Source organism: Cylas formicarius, unplaced genomic scaffold (assembly GCF_029955315.1).
Source record: "Cylas formicarius isolate icCylForm1 unplaced genomic scaffold, icCylForm1.1 PGA_scaffold_10__41_contigs__length_53128322, whole genome shotgun sequence".
Classification (NCBI taxonomy): Eukaryota; Metazoa; Arthropoda; class Insecta; order Coleoptera; family Brentidae; genus Cylas; species Cylas formicarius.
In genome coordinates, this window is record NW_026844214.1 from 13,322,163 (window position 1) to 13,336,940 (window position 14,778).

General features: G+C 34.7%; 1 protein-coding gene across 5 annotated transcripts; it reads right to left on the bottom strand.

The window, feature by feature from the left end:
- Window positions 1-2,087: 2,087 nt before the first annotated feature.
- LOC132705364 (KH domain-containing, RNA-binding, signal transduction-associated protein 2) lies at window positions 2,088-9,104 on the bottom strand. 5 transcript variants are annotated; one of them, XR_009619405.1, is made up of 6 exons: window positions 8,785-9,104; window positions 8,613-8,737; window positions 8,195-8,561; window positions 7,865-8,143; window positions 4,581-4,787; window positions 3,856-4,519 (listed from the first exon to the last, which is right to left on the bottom strand). XR_009619405.1 is itself a non-coding variant. In XM_060675919.1 (5 exons), the coding sequence occupies exons 1-5, from the start codon at window positions 8,969-8,971 to the stop codon at window positions 3,705-3,707; spliced, it is 1,092 nt and encodes a 363-aa protein (XP_060531902.1). In that variant the 5' UTR covers window positions 8,972-9,084; the 3' UTR covers window positions 2,088-3,704. The 5 variants fall into 5 exon arrangements, 4 of the variants coding, with proteins under 4 accessions (XP_060531902.1, XP_060531926.1, XP_060531910.1 ...); XM_060675919.1 differs by lacking the exons at window positions 3,856-4,519; window positions 4,581-4,787 and adding an exon at window positions 2,088-3,838 and having other exon boundaries at window positions 8,785-9,084; XM_060675943.1 differs by lacking the exon at window positions 4,581-4,787 and having other exon boundaries at window positions 3,858-4,519; window positions 8,785-9,086.
- Between the last annotated feature and the right edge of the window lie 5,674 nt (window positions 9,105-14,778).

The following is a 14,778-nucleotide window of genomic DNA, read 5'->3' on the forward strand; positions in this document are numbered from 1 at the left end:
GTTACTATAATTTCTGGAATCATTATGTAAATAAAAACAAATTAAAGTAGCACAAATAATTCTAATTAATTTGCAAAACTCAGTTGTTGTAGATGGAAAAAAAATTCTCGAAAACAGTTTGTCAACAAAAGAGGTAAGGAGACCATTTTTATTTAGAATTGATCTAAATTTACTAAAAACAAATGCAATAAACCATTGGAGTATCATTTTTTTATTATTTAAATTAATTGAAACGGTCCACAAACATCACTCGCTAAACAAAAGCTGCTTTTTCTAAGCTATAAATTTGTTTTTAAATGGTAAAATGACTACTAAGTTTGATAGCAAAATCTGGAATTAAAAAAAAATAAACGATTTTCGCAATATTACAACAATCTGTACCTCCACAAGCAAAGTAATTTTAAGCATAAATGTATATGAACTTTTTTACTTATTCAGGGAATTGGCAAGAATGCTGTCCTTCCAACTGATAATGACACATTTTTTATATATTTTACACTTTCTCGATAAAATGAGGCCAAATTGTAGCAAGCCTAAAAAATCACTTATTATTGAAAAAATAAGCAAGTTTACCGAAATAGACAAATTTCAATAACACTTTCAAGAATGGTTCTACTGCCTATACCTACTATACCATACTATACGGTGTCAAAATTCCAAAAAATTATAAATTTCTTAATTCTTACAAATGATTACGCTCTTAATTCATACTGCTATAAGGGTTTAATGATTTGATAAATATAAATTTTGATCTTCATAGTTTAATAAAAATAAAAACTTTGAAGTTTTGTGTGCGTAAACGTGTTACTACTCCATGACAAAAACAAACATATTGAAGTACCGCAGACCGTTTAGTATAGACAACTTAAAACTTTCTTATTTTAAATAGGCATTTTTGAATTCCTTAGAATTTGCTGGACATTTCATATGTAATGTCATTTTTGTCATATTTTGAATTTGACCTCAAAAGTGACGTTTGCAAGTCTAAATATATCTATCAATTTCTCCGACTGAAAATCTTTTTTACTAATTTGAGGTTAATTTCCTTATAGATCCTATGGATTTACCGTGTGGTAGTGTTGATATTTTAAAAGTAAATAAATACTTTTTTTTTCAAATGGAAAATCTCCATTTTTATAGCCGCATCGTATTTTGCATTTAAAGGAATGGTAACTTTGTATAAGGTTGCCTATCTCAAAAAGTTTTGGAATTCGAGTTATTAGCATTTTGCCATTATGAAAATGCTACACCGGATACAAAAAAAAACGAGCATTACATAAATGACTCCTACCATGTACTGCGTACAATTTTGTGACAATGTCTAAAATCTTGACGCTAACCAACCTACCAGGATGATCAGTCCTGTATTCGCGAATTTATTCTCCGATGGCATCGTTGCTACCAGCAATAAAACGTGCAATCAGTTTTGTCGAATGCGAATCATTAGTAAAAACAAAACTTAAGCAGCAACCGAAAACTTACAGGGGATTTTGACAGTGTGCTTTCACGCTAACAAAAATAAAAACGCTTAATATAAAATTATGTAAAAGGCGAAGTATCGATAAATCGCCTTGCTTCCAGTTGTGAAACTTATGTGTCAGTAAGTTACATACATATACGTTGCTAAAGTGTGTTAGGTAATGCTTTAGAGAATAAAATTTTGTATCAAAAACTATTATTAGGATAATAGTTATTTAATTTTTCTTGAGTGATACTCATCGACAGAGCAATTTGTTTTGTGTTTGGATTTAAAACCGGTCAGCTCTTCGTTTAATGTTGAACTCCTCAATGAATCCATAAAGGCACTGAATCGCAAGCGATACGAAACGAACTATATCTTAAGGTAACAACATAAACCATATCCAACGCAAACATGAAACTCATTTGAAAATAATGCTGCTATTCCAAAGTTTACCTCCGAAGTAGCTTAACTTTTTTCCGCCAGAGTTCTCATTGAATTGTAAAATCGCCAATGGCGCTGACTGCTTCAACGGTGCACCGTAATTCGATATCTCGAAAACAGGGTTTAGTTACTGTGGTCACTTTAATTCATTTAACACTAATATTACAGGACGCCACCAATTAAATTAAAAATCTGAATTTACACTCCCACATATTTTATTACTTTTCTAAACACAAACTCGGGTACTGTAGATTGCACTAGGTCTAAAATTGTACTAGATCCGGTTTAAGTTTTTATTTTTTAATCGAGTTTTATTAGGATTTATATTATTTTAAATTTATTATACGCACATTTATACATCTACGTTACATAAACATTTGGGCTTTTAACTATTTTAACATTTAATATGGGTAACGACGTGAATTAAAATCCTCAACCGACAGTAACGGAGCTGCTGGTAATAAAATCACACCGGGGATCGCCCTAAATGCTTAGTCAGAGAGAGCGATATGGTGCTCTGTGCATATGGTTTAATCTAACACGTGCTTATCATAAGTTTTATCTTGTCTTTAATTGCTTACATACAACTAAAGCCCAATTTTTACGATGCAATTTATCGCTGTCGCTACTAAAGTTGCATGATTTTCAGTCGTTTTCACTCAAATTGGAACTTGTTTTAATTTCAGGCGAGACGTTGCAGCAACTTAGTAATTTTTGTAGTAGTTTTCTTGTTGCCAATCCAAAAATTATGTTGGTAGTATTTGCTTAAATATGAAATAGGCGTTGGATAAATTAATTTCAAAGAATTATGGAACGGTAAGTTTTTTTGTTCGCATTTTGTGAGCTTAATTTGGATGAGATCATTCCAGATAATCAGCACGGAGCGAGGTTAGCCTACTTTTCGGTTAGTAATACATTGAAAGATTTATTAACTCTTATTAAGGCTTAACTCCTTTTTGCCCGAAGATTTAATGGTATCTGGTCATATTTTGAGATAATATTGCCGTAAAAATGCCGCATCCAAACTTACTGAGGATCTGTCAACCGTCACGCAGTCATTGGTTAAAAAGGAGATTAAAAAATGTTAATTTGTCTCCCTCTAAGGGTAATTTATACGTTATTGTGAGTTAAGAGTTCTGATGAAGTTTATAACATTAAAGAAAAACTAGATTTAAGAACAAAGGCTCTTGCACAGAGCACTCGTGTATCTTATCGCTACCTCTCATTATTATGGGGCGATACCTAGTTCTTGTGTGATTGACTTAAAATTCACCATTATTTATTTATATTTAGCCAAAGAAACTCTGAATGAACCATATTTTCAAGGTACAACCAAGTCGGAAGCCGTGCACTGCAATTTTTTTTTGCATTTAAAATTATAATTTTATATAGAAGTTCAAAATGACAGGGGGACTAGAGGCGTTGTACTGACTATGTTGATTATGGCATCCCTAAGATATTAAAAGTAGATTATATATACTTTATTCCGACTTCGTTGCCACAGAACAGAAAAAGATTGAGGTTTACTACCTTTGAAAAAGTGGTATAAATTTATAACTTAAGTGCCATTTCGTTATGGCCTTGTGGGAATTGTTAGGTTTTTATTTAATCAAAACTATCGCCCGCGTGGAATCCTTAAAATAATGAAGTTTTTCTTTCAAATTTCCATCTAATTTGCTTGTCTTGCTTAAACTTTTAGCTTTCCATGATTTTGTTTAATTATATACGTTTTAAGATATTATCCACCTCACGAAAATAATCAAATAAATAAGAACGAGGCGTAAATCATCATAGGACCCTTTTACTTTGGGGGTCGAGAGTACGGCGACTTGGGGTAGCGACTCTCGACGTGACGTGAATTCAATGCCCCGCCCCCCGGTGCTTTAGACTTCCAGCTTGAGCTTGGAGATTCTCCATATATTTTCTTGGATGCTTCTAGAATAGGTAATTGAGAAAAAAAAAACAATATTAGGTTTAGGTTCCATATTTAGGGTTCAATTTATGCTCACTTTGTTTAAGATTACCAATAATTAATTTTTTTTCAATTACCATTAAGTGAAGGACATTAATTTAAATTGTCAATTTAATTTAGCTTTTTAGTCGTAGTTAATTAGTTTAATTTTTTTTATTAATTAGCAAGGCATATTAACAGTATGTGAGGATTAACTTTTTTGATACTTAAACACTTTTTAAAAAACATATTTCCCATATTTTGCACGCGCACTCTCAATTTATGACCTCAAGTTGTTTGCCTACCACAAAGATAGTCTGCCCATATATTCAGACCTTACAAGATCCTACTATTTACCGAGCCAGAATAGATCACATACTAAGTGCACATAGGTCAGATTTATTTCACGCTGAATGGACAAATATATATTAGGTTGTTAAAAAAAGATAAAAAACAAATATAAAAACGCTAAATAATGAAGGAAATATATTCAATGTAAACGCAACTATTTAAAAAGGTCTATAAGTGAATAAAAATACATTTCTGGGACTAAATTTTTAAATTTTTCTTGAACATATTAGGTTAGCCAATTTTGTCGATAACTTGTGTTTGGTCAGTATGACTATATATTTTAAGACAGCTGATGTTGCTGGCAAGTTGTCAACCTGGAAATAGAAGGTCTAATAATTTTTATATTGTCAAAAAAGATGACACAGATAACATCACCTAATATTCCAAGGTCAAAACCTTATATTCCAATCAAAAAAACAAATTGAAAACGTCAAGTTTCGTAATAAAGGAATTGGAATGGTAAGTATTTTTTAAAGTTTCATACTCTGAATATTAGCAGGCAGTACTTCATAATTATAACCCTTTGCAAAAATGTGGAGTTATGAGCTGAAATGCTCAGATTTTCACTGCCTCTTGTGTAAACTAAAAGAGAATATACAGATAACAAAAATTTTAAGCTATTATCTTCATTCGGGTTTAAAGGCCGTCGTCGATTGGAATTACTTAATAACGTTTCGCTAGCACGAGTGGCGAGCTTCTTCAGAGGTCCTTCCATCTCCGATGTTGGACGTAGACTGACGATTTCTCCTGCGCAGGTTGTATTTATGCCGATTGGTGGTGGGCGGGGCTTGTTCCGCTTCGGTTGGTCTCGGGATATCGATCGGTACTGCTCGGGCGTTCCTAAGGATCGGGTTCCAGATTTGGTTGAGTCTAAGGGTCTCCTCCTTTCGGTTGAAATTGTGTGGGTGTTTTTGTATCTCAATGGCTTCCCTGACTAGTCTGTTGTAATAGCCGTTGTCCGATGCTAGTAACTTACAGCTCTCAAAGTGTATCCTGTGTTCCCCGCTGCCCAGTGCGTGTTCAGTCACTGCAGACTTCTCTGTATGTCCTAGCCTGCAGCTTGCTTTATGCTCCTTAAGTCTCGTTCCCATTGATCTCTTGGTAGTTCCGATGTAGACCTTTCCGCATGAACACGGAATGCGGTAGACTCCCGTAGCTGAAAGTGAGCCCCTCTTGTCCTTCGCTGACCTGATGGTCTGCTGGATCTTCTTTGTAGGCTTAAAGATTGTTTTGATGTCGTGTCTTTTCAATACTCTGTCAATCCTGTCGGTGACACTCGGAATATACGGCAGATATGCGTGAGAGGTGGAGGGTCGTTGTTCGGTATCCCGTGATCTTGATGATCTTGAGTTCATTGATCTCTCGATCTCCCTCTTACTGTGGCCATTTGCCTCGAACGCAGTTTTTAGGTGTTCAAGTTCCATCTGGAGGTTCTCCGGTTCGCAAATCCTTCGGGCTCGTTCTGTCAGGATTCTGATAACCCCATAGTTTTGACTTGGGTGATGGTTGGATAGAGCATGCAGGTATCTGTCCGTATGGGTTGGTTTTCTGTAAACTGTGTGGCCCAGCTTCTTACCTCGCTTCCTCACTAGTACGTCCAAGAATGCAAGTTGTTGGTCATTTTCAGTCTCCATAGTAAAGTGGATGCTGGGATGCTGACTGTTGAGATGCTGCAGAAAGTTGTTGAGCTTGTCCAAGAGTTCCTCAATCTTCCTTTCGTACTCCTCGGTCTTCAGAAGAACGGTTGCGTTTCCTTTGTCCGCTGGGAGTATGATGATACCCTCATCCGTGTTCAGGCTACGCAGTGCCAGTCCTTCACTTCTCGTCAGGTGATTTGGAAACATGGTATGGATTGACAGAGTATTGAAAAGACACGACATCAAAACAATCTTTAAGCCTACAAAGAAGATCCAGCAGACCATCAGGTCAGCGAAGGACAAGAGGGGCTCACTTTCAGCTACGGGAGTCTACCGCATTCCGTGTTCATGCGGAAAGGTCTACATCGGAACTACCAAGAGATCAATGGGAATGAGACTTAAGGAGCATAAAGCCAGCTGCAGGCTAGGACATACAGAGAAGTCTGCAGTGACTGAACACCCACTGGGCAGCGGGGAACACAGGATACACTTTGAGAGCTGTAAGTTACTAGCATCGGACAACGGCTATTACAACAGACTAGTCAGGGAAGCCATTGAGATACAAAAACACCCACACAATTTCAACCGAAAGGAGGAGACCCTTAGACTCAACCAAATCTGGAACCCGATCCTTAGGAACGCCCGAGCAGTACCGATCGATATCCCGAGACCAACGGAAGCGGAACAAGCCCCGCCCACCACCAATCGGCATAAATACAACCTGCGCAGGAGAAATCGTCAGCCTACGTCCAACATCGGAGATAGAAGGACCTCTGAAGAAGCTCGCCACTCGTGCTAGCGAAACGTTAGGAAGTAATTCCAATCGACGACGGCTTTTAAACCCGAATGAAGATAATAGCTTATCAACGGGCCGCGAAAGCCTTAACCAATTTAACAAAAATTTTGCTTGATTGTGGTAACATTTTACATCCCCTAACATTTTGGAGTAAGTTTGACACATTAAAGGTGTCATAAATATTTTCTTTATCTGCATATACATATAAACAATTCTACACATGCTTGTCACTATTAAAATAAACATTATCACATATCAGTAATTGCTCATGTGGAAATACATAGTGAATAATCAGTTCCAGTGTAATGATTTATATTTTAAATCATTAACCAGACACCTCTTTAAAGCTTAGAAAAACTTCTATGCTGAATGGTGTGTGTTCTAAACTGTTAACCTAACCTCACTTTTCACAAGTAATATATTCAACAGCATAAACTGAATATATCAATATACACGATTGTTTAGCAGTCATTTCATTTACATGTATAACAAATTATTTGCAAAAAGATTGGGAAGGTTAACCAATCATAATTTAAAAGTTGCAATTGTTGCAATTGATCGAACCCAAAGGTATTCAGGCAGTATTTTGTAAGGTCTTGTCTTTACTATCTCAGCTTCTCGGCCCATTAATTTATACAACTTGGCTGAGTTTTTCTCTCCAGCACTCAGTTGTTCAAGGTTATTTGTTTCTGCTACTTTCGAACGGCCATGTGCAGTCCCATCCCAGTCGTCAATTAAAATTTACAAATCAAGGAGGAATACTTTGACACCAATTTGAAAACTAAAACAAAATGCAAATAAAATTGAAAAATAATAATTTTGTTTTCAAAATAAGAGAAATTATAGGTTTCTATGGTTCACTTCAATAAAAATTCTTAAAAACATTTCAACACTTTGATGATGGGAGGAGGGGGGGAGGGGTTGTAACAACATACCATTGAACATTACATTGTACCCAACAATATTGAGATGTTTTTGACATTAATTTCCAGAATCTCCTAATGATGAGAGAGGAAGAATTGAGTTTCTTAAGAGTTATAAGTCTCCATGTTGCAAAATAAAGTTCTTTGTGGATTTTTCTTTATTTTTTATTTCCATCCTCATAACTTATTCTTGCCTTTAAATTAATAAATATGTAAGGTGCAACAACTTTCTATCAGCTTAAATTTGGACTTACAGGTCTGGCTAATGATCAACTTCCAAACGATAATTAATAGTTTACTTACCGTATGAACTGCTTTCCTTGTAATAATCCTGATCATAATCACAACTATAATAAGGGGACAGTTTTTTGGAATAAGAAGGACTAGACAAGTAGCCATCATAGGTTGACCTTGGCTCATACACTTCGTCCTCATAATCATAACTCTCTTTCATTGCTGTCCTGGCCTTATCCAAAATAGATAAGATTTTAGTTTTGGCGGGCATTACAGGCCTCATCACAGGAGAACTTACTGGAACACGAGTTGCAGTTCTCATTGGTGGAGGTCCGGGCCTCGGAAGAGCTAAAAAGATTTAAATAAACAATTTTATATCATAATGAAACGAATAATCACTTTTTAAAATAGACTTTTTCTCATAGGATCTTTCAAATGAAGGCCTGTCGCCGAGAATTTCCAATTCCTTCATTTGTTCTTGCCTAATGTGGTCATTACTGTCAGGTACCAAATACTTGCGAACCTCTGCTAAAGCAAAAGCGATACGAGCATATGATTCGGCCGGAGGGCCAAATGCTGAGATTTCTACATGCAAATCATCATACAGATGAGCATACTTGGGATCAAAAGATTTTCTCAATTCTTCCTCTCGATTTCGATCTTTCATAGAGCCCTTGCCCAAAATGGCCATTCGGCACATTGTTTCCTCTTGCAAACGCTTCATCGAGTTGCCTTTGGGTCCTAGTAGCTTCCCAACAAAATTGAACTAACAAAAAATTTACTTATTACCGCAAAAAAAAAGTAATTAAAAGTTTACTTTAGGGTGCTCTCTGATGGGAACCAGCACTTTTACGGTAACTTTTATAGGTTTTTCTCTGTAAATATCTACGTATTTGTACTCCCTGCCTATGGGTCTACCAGTTTGTTGCAATTTGGAAATTTCTGCAAGTTGATGATATAAAATATTTCATCACTGTTTTCAATATTACCTTGATCGATTAAACGTACAGCGTTTGGCAGCCTGTTTTCGTCAATAAAAACTTTTTCTGCTAAAAGCTCTCGAACTTGTTCTTTCATTTTTTGGGTTAGTTTGGATTCTTCACCTTCATGTTCTTGACTACCGTTTTCGTGGTGATCGTTAGAACGATCTGCGACAGGCTCGTACTGTTCAGTCATTTTAAGAAATTTTAAATTGTTTTGACGAATTGTTTATTTACTTAGCATTCATTAAAAACTGTTTCATCTAGGAAATGTCATATTTATTGTAAATCAATATGGCACAGTTAAAACATCACAAAATGAGACCCTTGGGGCAAATGTTTACGGGTCACTCTTTTTTTACCGGCATTTAGCCCTAGACACGATGCAATTTCTACGTGTTTGTCTGCATGCATTTTTATTAGATAAAAATTGCTCTCTGCTAATATAGATATGAAATTCATATTTAATGAAGAGTTACATTTTTTTATATATTTTTTGTCCTGTAAATTTGAAACTGTCTTGACTTGACACTAGCAAGGGACTGGTCTTCTTTTTCTTCTTTGCTTTTCTCAAACAATTAGGCAAGACTACTATGATGATTCGACAATTACCCACAACGTCGAGACATTTTTTTGTTCACAATAAACAAAAACTATAACTAACATTTGTTCTCAGCTTGCAAAAAAGAACTTTGGCTGATACCAAAAAGTCGGTCACCCCCGCTAACACTTAAAAACTTCACCAGACACTTAAGTAACAAAAACCACATGGTCAAAACCGATATCAAAGCTTTTAGGACGAATGCAATTGATTCTACTGAGAGCGAGCGGAGGTTAAACCGCCATGTGCAATACTCGCGCTACAATTAGTAAAGGACTCATTTTGCGTAAGAAAAGTATTTGATTAATATCGCTATTATAGTATTCTGTGGTCAATTGTAACGGACAGTCGACAGCTAGAGGTTGGGACGTAAAATTTTACATTATCCTTTTGGTCATAGACCAACAAGAATAAAAAGACTAAAAATTACCAACAACTTAACTCTGGTTGTACAAAAGAAAGATATAAAACAAACCGAAGCTCTTAGGACGAATTCATAGGATTCTGCAGGCTGAAAACAGAGGTTAAATTGCCATGTGCTATGCTCACGACGGGACGGAAAATAAACGTGCACCTGTTTCATAAGTTTTGTATTTTAACAAATACCAATTGATGACATTACAGATATCTCAAACCGTCTACGAAATATTCTCTCTTACATTAACGAAAACCAGAAATTTCACAAAATGCGTAAAATTTTATTATTTTGTTATACAGGGCGAGTCAACGGTACGAGTCAATATTTCATTGCTTTCAAAAATTATGAGAAAATGGTAAAAAAAATTTTAAAGATTGTTAGGATGTACAATTTAAAATTAAAATTAAATTTAAAATTTACTAATATCACACATCATAATAATGGCTCTATCGTAATCATTTGCAAGTGTAAAAAGTATTAAAAAATTGTCAGCCTGTATACTTTAAAATAATTTTAAATTGTGCATCCTAACAATCTTTACAACGTTTTGTATTTCCAAAATGCGTGTAAGCTACTAGTAAATTGTTTTGGTAAACTAAATTTTTAAATTTGATGAGTTCTTGTTTTTGCAGGAATTGTAATATGTAAAAATTAAGAATTGAGAATCCATAAAATGTTTTCCTTTTTATTTTATGCAATACTTATTAAAATATGTTTTCAAAATAATGATAAATCACGTCCAGTAATAAATACACAAATTTAAAAAAATATAGTATATATAAATGGTTCCATTAAAAATATAAGAAATTTTATAATAAGTTGACACGAGAAAAGACATTTTTTAATATTAAAAGCAGGTTTTTGAATTTTATTATTAAATTTGAAGTGATGAAAAACGTTGATGAATATAAAACATTGACCTACATGTTCATATTATTATACACCATACAAATCCTCTGTAAAAGAGCTATCTAAACTTACAGTAGTATGTTAATATCAGCGAGTAATGTGTATGATCCTCTGTTCTGATAACATAACATAACAAATATTTCATTTAGCCAGGGAGGGCTCCTCGCACAGGCATATAGGACCAGAGCCCCGCTTGGGGATCGCCCCGTGCGTGAGGCGGGGAGCTCTCGAAGCATGGGTGAAAGAACGGGTCGTGGTGGGCTGGATGGTTGCTCCGGGAATGGGGCAGGCGAGGCTTATGATAAATGGGCCCGCCCTCCCTCGGACCAGGGAGCTGCTTGGACTGCCAAGAAGGGAGTGTTAACTAACAGGAGCCTACACAGGACATTGCAGGCTTAGGAAGCTTGCTAGCCATTGGAGACGACCCGAAGTGCAGGTGGTGCATGGAAGGGAAGGTGACCCCATATCATCTGCTCACCGTGCCTTGCTTTGACATGGGCAAGATTTGGAGTCTTGGGAACGACCCTGATCGATCCGGATTCAGTGCACGGTATTGGGCTAAAGGAGTTGCTGACCTTCTATAGGAGGGGCGGCATTCTGGACGCCCTCTACGCGGTCTGCGGGTACCACGGGCTCATCTGGTGGCCCATCTGGTGCTTGGACGCCCGCGGGGAGCGCCCCCCTTAAATACCAATACTAGTAATTAATACTGACCCGAACTTCGGAAACAACACACCGGAAGAATCCTACTGACTGCGCCACTTTTATTTACTTTTCCAAAAACTTTATAAAAAAACTCTTTATTTGGAAAAATAATACAATGAATCTTTTAGACCTTACGTTGGTACAGAGCACGCCTTTTTATATAATTATTTCTAAATGTCAGCATATGATATCTTACATGACTAATAGCAGTGATTCATAATATGAGTAATCAGAAATGGCCATATAATTCCACCCTTAAGTCTGAGAGAATGGGGTACATTTCTCGAGGGTTTTGAATTGTATGCCCATTTATACATTGCTATTTTATTTTTATAACATCGATAAAATACAATTATAATTACAGTACAACAAGTACAATAATTATTAAAATACTAATTACAGACGTGTCTTGCGTTACAGTAAATGTTTTTAATTTTTTTCTAAATTTATTTATTTTAACTTTAAGGGTTCAATTTTTTAAACTAAGTCCTTATTAATGTTAATTGAAGGTAATTTTAACCTTAAATTAATTATATCATGTTTCTGTGGACTGAAATATTTCTTTTTTACTATCTGTTACTATCTGATTATTTATAGGAATTGGGTATACATAAGAGAGTGCATAAGGTAAATTTGAAGTGGTCAAGTAATGTGGAATATTGATTCTTAAAAATTACATCTGCATGTGCGACTTCATAGTACTTTATTATATTATCATAAGGGATTTTAGTTTTCTGGTTTAATCGTGATAATATTACCTTTAATTCGTTATATTTAAGAATACTAAGTATACCTAATTCAGAAAAGTTAATTGCTGTTTGTATGTTGTTATATTATTCATTTATTATAATATCTAAGATAATAATTAAATGAGTAACGGTAGATGTTTCCAATATTTTCCTGGATAAATCATTAATTCTTTACTGTAGTGCTTTTCGATTTATTTTAATATTAGTTAACGTTTTATCAATAGATTCATTTAAATTTTTAAGGATCGTTTGAGTAGCTGTTGTATCTTGTAACGAAAACTGGTTTTCTTGTATTATTTAAATGTAGTTATCATATCTTTCTCCATCGTCTGCATCTAACGTACCACAGAAATATTTATGAACTATTCCTATTATATTAAGTAATCCTCGTTTACGTCTTTCAGGTATAATGCTTTATGAATTCTTCAATTATCTTAGTATGATGCAGTAGATCACGAGTCCGAGTTGTCAAAAGATCTCGTGACAATGAGGTTAGTTTACTTATTGTATTATTCATATTAAGTAGTGTTAGCTTTATTTTATTAACGCAGTTTTTTATTTTAGTAACGTTTACATGGTAGTAGATACAAAGGTACCCATTTACAATATAGCTTTTTCCTTGAATAACCGGCAACAGCGGTTAGTTAGTTTTTCAATACGATTCTGTCCGATGCAGGCCATTATTAACGAAGATATGGCTAGCAGCAGAATGATGTTCATCTGAAAGGTTATATGCGTCTTTTAATATCCTTTGGATGTCTCTGATTTTTAAATGTTGTTTTGATAGATTTTGGTTTTAGTTTGTTAGATATTTTCTGTGAATTTTTCATTTATGTCTTCTTTGAATTCATTAAATACTTGTGCTAATTCATATATGTAATCTGTATAGAGTTGATTAAGGCTTTTTTTAAAATTAAGTTGATAGTTTAAATTTCCCTTTATTATTTGAAAGGGAGTAAAATCGTGGGCGGAGTGTATACTATTATTATTATAATTTAGGACAGCGATATCTATTAATTCTTGCGTAGTTTTTGAAAGATGTTCATCACGGAGGGCAATTATACTTTCCTTCAGTGTTGAATGAAATCTTTCAATAGGAGTATTTGAGCTAATTTAATTTGATACGTTTTACAGAGATCTAGAATAAGGTTACTTTTAAAGTGTTATGCGTTATTGGTTGTTATAATACATGGAGTTTCATGTTGCCAGAAGTATTTTGTTAAATTCCGACAGATTTCAATTGAATTTTCGTTTAGTGGATATGCAGCAGCGAATTTTGAGAAGTTATCTATTATAGTCAGATATTTTTGACCTGACCTGTCTATGTAGGGTTCGAAGGGTTTAGATCCTACAGGAGCTGGTTTATAAGGGTGTCTCTCATATTTAGACTTTTGGCAAATTTCACAAGTATTAACAAAATTGATTACATTTCTTTCCATACTAGGCCAATAATATGATTGTTTTATATTTTTAATATTTTCCGTTATTCCTCTCTGAGATGTTTTAGTCATATGATATCGTTCCATAATTTTTATATGGAAAATGTAAGCAATATATATCAGGTGGCAAATAACTTTTTATTAGATGTTGTATTTCTTCTGTTATAGGATTGGCATTAATATAGATGAATATCCTTTTCTTGTTCACTTTTATTAACATTTATTAACATAGGGCGCTCCTAAAATTGGATTTTCTTGTAACGTATGTATTGTTTCGGTTTCGGAATTGTCTCCATCCGGATTTTATTTTTATTTGTGATAAGCTCCTAAAGATTCTTTAGAGTTTGTTGGGACGGGATCGTCTAATATTATAGTCCTAGGCGGTCTAATTTGAACATCAGATATAATATGTATTTTCGATTTTTGCTTAGGCTGTTCAATTTTCCTTTTTACTAATTTATTTTCAAGATTACACTTTTTTAATTTAATGTCTTCTATGTTGATCCTTTTGGGTGGTTTTGAGTGGTTTCTTGGAAGTCAAAGAATTGTTTTATTCTTGTAAAATAAACTTGAGTTGGTGGATTCTCGATACGGGAGTATCTATAGCGTGTCTGTCCCTTGAGGGACGATATAGAGCATCTGCATTCAGAATTTGTTTTCCCTTTTTATAGGCGATGGAATATTCATATTGCTGGAGCTTTAGATTCCAGCGGACTAATTTCGAATTTGGTTCTTTTATAGAAAAGATATGAGCCCAAACAATTGCTAATAATTCTTTTTCGATCGCAGAATAATTACATTCGGTTTGGTTAAGCGTTCTGCTTGCATATGCAACTGGGTGGTCATTCATTACCTATGGTGCCTTGAGATAAGACGGCGCCTATCGCGTAATTCGATGCATCAGTAGTGAATACGAAAGGCCTTGTAAAGTCAGGGAATTGAAGCAGTGGGTCATTCGTAAGGATATTTTTACAAGTGTTGAATGACTCAATAAATGGTTTATCGTGAATAATTTTTGCGTTTTTCTTTAAACATTGACTCATTGGCTTAGTTATCTTTGCAAAATCTCTAATGAATTTCCGGTATAAGCTTACTAATCCAAGAAAGGATTTAATTTGTTTCGTAGTTCGAGGTATTTTAAAGTTGTTTATAGATGCTATTTTTTTGGATTAGGTTTTATAC

Excerpts from the sequence above, each read along its gene's own strand:
- LOC132705364 (XM_060675919.1), bottom strand. The coding sequence starts at position 8,971 with ATGACTGAACAGTACGAGCCTGTCGCAGATCGTTCTAACGATCACCAC. Across the intron at positions 8,144-8,194 it reads GAAAAAGTCTATTTTAAAAA|CTCTTCCGAGGCCCGGACCT; the intron begins GTGATTATTCGT and ends AAATCTTTTTAG. Across the intron at positions 3,839-7,864 it reads CAAGGAAAGCAGTTCATACG|AAGCATCCAAGAAAATATAT; the intron begins GTAAGTAAACTA and ends TACCTATTCTAG.